Source organism: Sardina pilchardus, chromosome 12 (genome assembly GCF_963854185.1).
Source record: "Sardina pilchardus chromosome 12, fSarPil1.1, whole genome shotgun sequence".
Lineage (NCBI taxonomy): Eukaryota > Metazoa > Chordata > Actinopteri > Clupeiformes > Clupeidae > Sardina > Sardina pilchardus.
The window spans coordinates 12,032,813-12,041,750 of NC_085005.1; the positions used below are offsets into that span (position 1 = coordinate 12,032,813).

General features: G+C 42.4%; 1 protein-coding gene across 1 annotated transcript; it reads left to right on the top strand.

Annotated features, from left to right (window-relative positions):
• The first annotated feature begins 1,643 nt into the window (after window positions 1–1,643).
• On the top strand, window positions 1,644–4,255 carry LOC134098351 (trace amine-associated receptor 13c-like). Its single transcript, XM_062551384.1, has 3 exons — window positions 1,644–1,662; window positions 3,070–3,154; window positions 3,677–4,255. The coding sequence occupies exons 1-3, from the start codon at window positions 1,644–1,646 to the stop codon at window positions 4,149–4,151; spliced, it is 579 nt and encodes a 192-aa protein (XP_062407368.1). The 3' UTR covers window positions 4,152–4,255.
• The last annotated feature ends 4,683 nt before the right edge of the window (window positions 4,256–8,938 follow it).

Below are 8,938 nucleotides of genomic sequence, written 5' to 3' on the forward strand. Positions count from 1 at the left end.
TGCACTAATAGATAAACATTATACCATGAATGGATGTACAAACTACTCACAAAATTTTTGTCACCAGTGCATCATTTGTATTAAACACAATTCACATGCGAGACCAAAAAAGAGGACAATTAATTGAAACACTGTTTTCAAAAGAATGTGTAGACACGAATACTGCTCCCTCTCTTTCTGTCTCTCCACAGGATCCTAAAGTGAAGGAGACTGTGTGTTCATCAAAGTCATAAAGAAAAAGTGCTGGGCTGACCCGCGTTGGGAAGGGCCCCACCAAGTCATCCTATCTACACCCACTGCAGTGAAGGTGGAGGGCCCGACCGCTTGGACACACCCCTCTCACTGTTCGGGACCTTCCAGCTGCGGAGTCAACTGCTGAGGAGGGGAAGTCCGACTTCAAAGGGGATTAGAGGTTTAGAATCTAATCGTCTCAACGTTGGTGAAAATGTTCGATCCTCTAAAGCTTAGTGACGATGCCTGGAGGTAACGGACTTTTAGTGTTGAGGTTGGTCCTTAGAGTGGCTATCACCCTCACCTTGCTGAGACTTTGGTAACAAGGACTGAACAAGGACTTTTCCTGAAAAGGAGCAAATTTAGCATGTGTCCCTACATCTTGTAGAAGTTTAGATTATTTGAAGACTAGCTCTCATTGCATATAGCCCATCAAAATTTAGATGTAAATTTATCCTCTTGCTTGTGTAAACAAGTGCCGCTGCTATGGCAGGGTAATGGAAGATTTTTTTCCTTTAACGGCTTTAACTTGCTATTCAAGTTGGTAACAATTACTACATGCTTTGATTTTATGTGTGTGAGGTTGGAATAAGGGTGTGTTTGGTCTGAAGACAATATATGCATGTACATGTCCATTGCTTGAATAAGGTACAATGATAAACAGGAGGGAAATGTGAAGGAAAACATTATTATCATTGTTGTATGTGTGCTTGCAAGTTGCTGTAGACCTAAATTGACCCTTGACCGCCGACACCTAAATCTGCAGACACAGAATGTTCTTGTCTAGTTCATACCAAGAACAGTTCAGTGTGCAGATTTTAAGTTCAAAAGAGGAACCAACTGCAAAAAGGTGTCTGGTAAACAACTGTTGTAACCACACTGGTTGTATAACTGATGAGCCACACTCCGCTGAATAAAAAGACTTGCGCTGCGAGGAGAAAGGCAGAGACTGCTTTGCAGAGAGGAGAATTCTCCTTTCTGGGCACTCTCTCCTCTCGGCCAAGAGTAAACGTGCTACGTGTTGTGGTTCTTGTGTCTTACTATCGGGAAGATTTTCCTGACAGCTTCAGACAACCTGGGACCACAACACGTCTACCTTTCACACTGCGAAATCCCACTTAGCCCGTTATTTCTGTAACGTGAATGTAATGTTTCTCAGTCAGAAAAGGGCTATAATTTACTTAGCAAGACAGCTATTACGTAAAACAAGTCAACTACGATGTCATAATGGCAGTGGCATAGGCTAAGCCAGTTTTTACAGTGTGAGTAGATAGAAAAATAGTAAATATTATTAAGTCAAAATTGACCATTAAATATTCGAATATAATTAGAATTTAGAGAAATAATAATGAATGAAATTTGAATGGGATACTAGAGGAAGATTGACAGCCCTACTGTGGGCCCACACAGGTATGTTTGCTGGGGGTTGGGGTAGGAATCAGGGGTTGGGGACAGGAATCAGGCGGTGGGGGTAGGAAACAGGTGTGTATAAAAGAGCAGCCTGTTAATACCATCACTGGCTTGTTCCACTGGGTGTCCTATCATGTCATTGGATTCCTATTTGATTTCTAGGGAGCTCTTCACTGAGCCTAAACACCTAGGCACAAACAGATTGAGCAATTACAGCCTTCTGGACAATTGTGTTTCGTGCATTTGGAAGACAGCAGTTACACCAGCATATGTGGCTTTGTATGTCCTTGCAATACTTGTTGTTATAATAACTGTTTGTGGCAATATGCTTGTCATTACATCGGTGGGTCACTTCAAACAACTTCACACACCGACTAATGTGCTTCTCCTCTCTTTAGCTATGGCAGATATATTGGTAGGAGTATTTGTGATGCCACTGCAATTCATCTGGCTGATGGAGTCATGCTGGTTTTTTGGGACAACCATGTGTGCTTTTTTCAATTTCATGTCATTCCATTTGACAAGTGCGTCTGTTCATAATGTGGCTCTCATCGCAGTGGACCGATACCTGGCTCTGAGCAATCCCTTTTTCTATTCAACAAAAATCACTGTGAACATTGTTATCTGTAGCCCCTTTCACATTCAGAAACGATACATTAGCGTTTAAGAAATAGCGGGTTCAGTGGATTTCGCAATGTGAAAGGTAGACGTGTTCTGGTCCCGGGGTTGTCTGAAGTCTGCGAGTTATGGGAGGCGTTGCCTAGCAGCACGTCACACGCAATTTGGGAGTGAACAATGACGTTAAGCATGCCTTGGACCTCGGAGATAAACTGATAAACACAACTGTCATGCTAGTTCTACGTGGTTTAGCTTCCAAATGATGGCGGGCAACTTGTTATGTTATTTGAATGCCAAATGAGGTCCTTTTGTCTGTCGAAGTCATATTTCAGTGTGCAGAGTCCTGAACAACTTCTGCTCTGACAGTTAGCTCGTTGGCTAGTTAGCTATCATTAGGCAAACTTTCTAAAAAGACGTGCTGCTGGCAGCAGACGGTTTTGGTAACCTAGCAACAATAAACACTTGACCGAAGTGCTGAGAAAAGGAGATTTCAGGGCACTCTCAGCATAAAAAACGTGATTGTTGGACACACATATCATGGACACAGCAGCTAAAGTTATGCTAGTCTCTTGTGTGTTTCCTGTATTTTAACCTCCTGCCTGGCCAAATACGTCATCAGTCACACACCCCTAATAGCGGGGTTGACCTCTGTTCCTTTCATATTCAACACGGCTCGGCTCTGATACTACCCCCCGAGACGGGTTGGATTGCCGAGGCGGGTTGACTCCCCACCCCGTGTCGTCAATGTGAAAGGAACAGCCTTAACGTTAAATTCGGCTGATTTAGCGTTAAATTCGGTGAATGTGAAAGGGGCTTTTGTGGCATCTCTGAACTGGATGTTTTCTCTGGGGTACAACTTTGCTCTTCTGTACTGCAATGGTTTTTTCACTCATGCTCTAATGCTGCATTCCAGACGTCATCCAAACGAGTGGGAGGTGGGACCTACCCTACCTGAAAGGTTCTACCTCCCACTTCAAAGCGTTCCAAGCATTTTGGAGTGGGAGGTTTAGAAAACATGGGTGACCGCCGTAACGTTAGCATACCGTCGTAACGTTAGCATATTCGGCTAGGCTAACTGTATAACGTTATAACGTTACTTTCACAATACGTTGTATTCTTTGTTGACACAATTTTAAGTCATAATATAAAGAACAAGTTCATTACTGTGTCTAAAACAACCCTACCCTGAAGTTTATAGCGTATTCCTTGAAGTTACCTCTCACGGAGCATGTCTCCATGGGCGCCGCCATAATCCTCCCACTTCATTTTTTTGAGGTCGGGGCAGGTTGAGCTCCTACGAGTTCGCAAGTAGGAGCTCCCACTTCGACAGGCGTTCCAGTGCATCTTTCGTAGTTGGAGGTAGGATAAATCCCACATCCCACTAGTTTTAATGCTGTCTGGAATGCACCATAACACTGTGCCCAAGCGAGTGCCTCATTGTTGTGAGTGAAATATGGTCCTTTGTGGATCTTGTGGTGGTGTTTGTATTACCATGCTCCATCATGATAGTACTGTACCTCAAAGTTTTTGCCATTGCCAAGAGACATGCCAATGCCATCAGGGCGGCTAATGGTCATGGCAATCCAGATGGCAATAAGACCGATCATGTACCCAAACGATCTGAGAGAAAAGCTGCAAAAGTGCTTGGTATACTGGTGTCTGTCTTTTTGTTATGCTTGGTGCCCTATTATGTATGCAGCTTTATGGCTGAGAGTATCCAAAGTCAAATTTTTAATGATGTCTTAAATTACATGTCAGCACTACTTTACTTGAATTCTTTATTCAATCCAATCATTTATGCTTTGTTCTACCCATGGTTTCAAAAGAGCATGAAAATAATTTTAAGGTGTCGTATATGTAGCTCCGAGTCTTCTCTCATGCAGGTATGTTAGCCTTCAATCAACACAGACAAAGATGTCACCGCCAAGACACTTCTTTTTCAGTTTTTCAGTTGTGGTTTGTGCATGGTTATGGTTATTATTGTGTTAAATTATATAATCACTAATCCTTTAGGTATTCTTAGGCTATGAGTTTACAATAAACTGTTCATTTTAATGTAATTTTATTGATGTCATTGTAAGTCACTTGGACAAAAGCGTCAAACGTATAGATAGAAAGAGTACAGCTTCTTAAATTGTACATAATGAATATGTTGTTTGACCTTTGCCGTTTCACATAGTTCTATATCATGGTTATGTCTGATCACATCGATAATAGACCGTGGCCTACTGGTTAGGTAATCAGACAAAAGGTGGCTGGTTTGATCCCTGACTGTTAGGAAAAATGTGTATGGTGGATAGGGTTGGGTACCGACACTCGGTACAAGTACGTACTCGGGGCGAACATCAACGGTAGTAACCATCCCGAAATACAATGTGAATTTCGGTGCCTCATTTCGGTGCCTCATTAAATATGCAGCTGCTTAATCGCGCTCACTGGTGTTCACTCTTAAAACGGCAGCGTCAGTGCACAGTCTGCACACACCACTGAAGGCTGTTTTCTACTGACAGCTAACCTGGTGTTGTTGAACAGGTGCAGCCTTCGAAAGTCTTTGAACCGTGGTGTGCTAGTGAACCTGCCCGCATTTCCACCAGTTCGGAACCGAACCAAGGATGCATCATCAACAATGGGTGTTGCTTGCAAAAGCAAACGTTAATGAGATGCATAAACGGGAGAATGATATGATCAGTTGTCCCATAAAAACGGTTTAGCTGTTTAAAATGCTAGTCAACGTCTGCAGTGCAATGCTAGTTGAATCGTTTTGTTTACTCTGGCAACAGTTGATATGGACGGAAAACTCATGCTTTTAGCAGAGACGTTTCTTAGGCAGACTTTTACTGTCTATGGGTAAAAGTCATCGGTAAAATTAATAAAGCCTACATGTATATTTACATAGCCTACAAGTGTAGTGATACACGATTAAACGGCAGAAGGGGATCATCCATGTATTGCTGTTTAACTGGTAGCCTAACGATAGATTGCGAAGTTGATGAGAATGCATGCATTCCGGTTAGTAAAACGTGGAAGTATGACGTATTTTTCTCTGTAAGACGGCATTGAGTAGCCTATAGCCGGTTGCCAAAAAAGCAACGATAGATAAATGCGATGTTTATGAGAAATGAATGCATTACATGTAACATGACCTGTTTAAAAATACATTAAACATTGGGCTATTTATTTTGAATTGAATTGAATTGAATACTTAATGTCATTGCACAGAATACAACGAAATTGGAAGAATATAGGGCTAATAATTAAAGACATTGCAGACACACAATCACTCATCCCCATTCTTCTGTCCACCCCATAGTAGGGTGAGGGACCCACACAAAACATATAGCCTACCCTCCCATTACATGTAGGCCTACTATGCTACAATTCAACACATTCATCTGGAATACCAGATTAGGTAGAATGAAGAAAAAAGTGCAAAGTTGCAAACAGTCAAGTCTTTCATGTTTTGTGGTTTTCAAGGTAGGCTACTGCTTAATATGCTGTTGGTCAAATTTCACCTAGGCCTTAGGCTATAATATGTGTAATAATATGTGATTTTTTTGTTTTATTATTTGTATAGGCCTATTATGAAAGCTTTTAGCTTAAAATATTGTTGGTTGGTTCTTGAAAAAAAATCATCATAAAAACTTGTTTTCTTTTTTTTTTTTTAAAGTACCGATTTAATTACCGTTTAGGAACCGGCACCGTTTTGAAAGTATCGATTTGGCACCGGTATCGAAATATACCCTTTCAATACCCAACCCTAATGGTGGAGTGAACGAAAAGCACTCTCCCACACCCACATCCACAGATGAAGTGATCTTGTGTAAGGCATCCAACCCCCAACTGCTCCCCCAGGAGCTGGGTGAAGGAGCACGGGAAAATATGGTGCTGCGTCAGCTGCAGCTCACCCTGGTCGAGCTTCAGCACCCCCTGTGGGATGCTGTGGATTAGGTAAGGGATAATGTATAGAACGCCGGTCATTATCGGAAAATAATTCCCGACAGGACGGACAGAACCCCGACGCGCAGCGGAGGGGTTTTGCTTCGTACTGAAGGGAATTATTTTCAGATAATGACCGGCGTTCTATACATTATCGCGCTTATTATATGGCTACTTGCCAAAACGAGAAAAGAAACTCATCTCAATGTGTTTTTGGTTTTTAGCAATGACTTGGCTACCATTTCGTGGCTTCCGCAACAACTAGCAGAGTGAACCCGTTGCCATTGGCAGCGGTCATTATACCTTCGGAGCGGTCATTATGCAGATATAACGGACCGGTAGAACGTTGAGAGGCCCATTCAAAGTGAATGGGAGCTCCCTCAACATTCTAGAGAGCCATATAATAACATCTTATATTGTATAAAACAATGAATGAATAAATAAATAAAGGACGTCAGTAACAACGACCAGGCCCGGGGTGGCTAATCGGAAGATGCGGGAGGGTTCCCGGTGGGCCGTTACCGTTTTGGGCCGGTCTGAATATTGTGAGCTTAAATATATTGTTTCTGAAGTCCATTTGCTGCGACCTTGCTGCACTTCAGCAGCCTGACCTGTGCGGTCGCGGCCCCTTTATGCGGTTAGTAAGCTCCTGAGTCTGCGTCACGCACACGCGGCACTTTTGAGCGTGTGGCGAGAATTGCGTAATTCTTACGGCATGCATCGCGTTTTTGAGTCGACCAAAATTTAAGACCGCGCATGTGTGAAACGGAACTGCTGTAAACACCCCCCTCCAGTAGGTGGAGATGTACAGAAACAACGCTTAAACCGCAGCAAACAGAGACAGAAGAACACTTAAACTGGCGGTTTCCTACACGGTAACGTTGTTATATGGAGACAAAACATTAGCCTTTGAGTATTTTAATAGTCAGTTGTAAACAAAGACCTCCTATGTAATCCAAGATGTGTAAATGGACTGAAGTTCGCTCAAAATATATACAGTACTTTTATCGATTATGCTAACCGTTAGCATCTCTATGGGATTTCTCATAGACATTAGCCATAAGCGAACACATTAGTTTCTATTCTGGTGTGCTGTGCCTGTTCTGGTGGATGATAAATGGAAAGATGCGACTAACCAACTCATCAAACTTTTCAGCAGACATGGGAAAGTACTTGTGGTGCTTCTCCTCATCTAACAGCTGCATCTTTTGTATATAAGTATGGAACACTCCTTCCCTGGCACTTCGTTCAGTGGTCGCACATCCAGAGTATCACAGTTAATTCGTACTGCGCAGGCGCTAACCTTGATCGGCTGGCGCGCATTCAGGACAACAGACATAGACCCTTTTCACGTGATGTCAGCAGCTGGGTATCAGTTCGTCCGGTTTAACGTCATTTAACTTTACTCTCAAATCAATGCAGCTACGAGAGCAATGATTGCAAACGATAACTGAACATAACGTTAGTCCTAACATTTAGGAGACCCGTGCTATACAAATCAGCAACTTCAGCTAGCTAACATGTTAGCAAGTTGGTTTGATATTGGATATAGAGAGCCGAAGTCCCGCCCGTGTTTCCAACGACTACAAACACATCAGTCGCGTTAGTGGCGTTAGACCAATTCACAGCCACGGGCACCAGCAACAGGTCTAATTTGAGCTTCCCCCTTGCCAATGAAAATATCATGAGTCAGAGGGTTAAACACATCAGATAAGTTGTATTTCATTCATAGACTGTTCAAACACTACTGTTAAAGGAGAATTCCGGTGTGATATTGACTTAAAGTGTGTTGAAATATGATACCGAGTGTGAGCGATTGTCTCAGAGCTGATCTCGACCTGTCAGCTGTTCTCCGAAACCCGGCGGTAGCTCAGCAATTAGTAAACCAGGTTTTTAACGTTTGTGCCTCGGGCATCGAACTGCCGTGCAAATAAATCACTGTTTTACACCATTAATGAGGCTCAAAGTAGCTCCACACTTTATTGGTAGACTTCTGAGGGCCCTGACATTTAAAATGAGACATCGAGAACTTTGAAAAAGCACTGGTTGTTTACTTACATGACTGTTTATTCAGGCAGTCACTTTCGAAAGTTTACCAGGGTACCCGCGGAGTCTTAAAAGTATTAAAAAGGTATTGAATTTAAGTTTCCAGAATTAAGGCCTTGAAAGTATTAAATATCATCTTCCAAGTCTTAAATTGATCAACGGAGGTCTTAATTTTCAAAAGAAATGATCACTAGACAAGTCATCACTTAGTCAAATTATCACTAGACTAACATTGTAGCGTAACGTGAACTAAATTCTCTGTGTCCATGATGAAGGTGAAGCTGCGTTGTGGTGCACGCGCAACCAGTGTGGTTTTCCCAGCACTCGGCTAATTTCCTCGTCTTTTTCGCGGCTAGACGAGGCTATGGCGATTAGCCTAAGCACACTGAATAGGCTTTCTGTTGTAGCTATCACATTTTATTTTCAGTCGTCGACAGTTATGGGGGTAAAATTAGTGATAAGGCCGAGTTCAGAAAATCATGCTTACATTTGTTCACCATCTAAAAGACGCGCAAGTCAGCACTCGGCAGCAAGTCAGCACAGCCGGCAGCTCCGTTTAAAATGTCTCTGCGTAAAATAATTCTCAGCTGTGATGAAATGTGTTCATAATCAACGTTATATGTCATAAACGTAGCATGCCTATGAAAAGGCTTTGCAGGATTATCCGATGACCAACTTATTGCTTCAATTTGTGTTT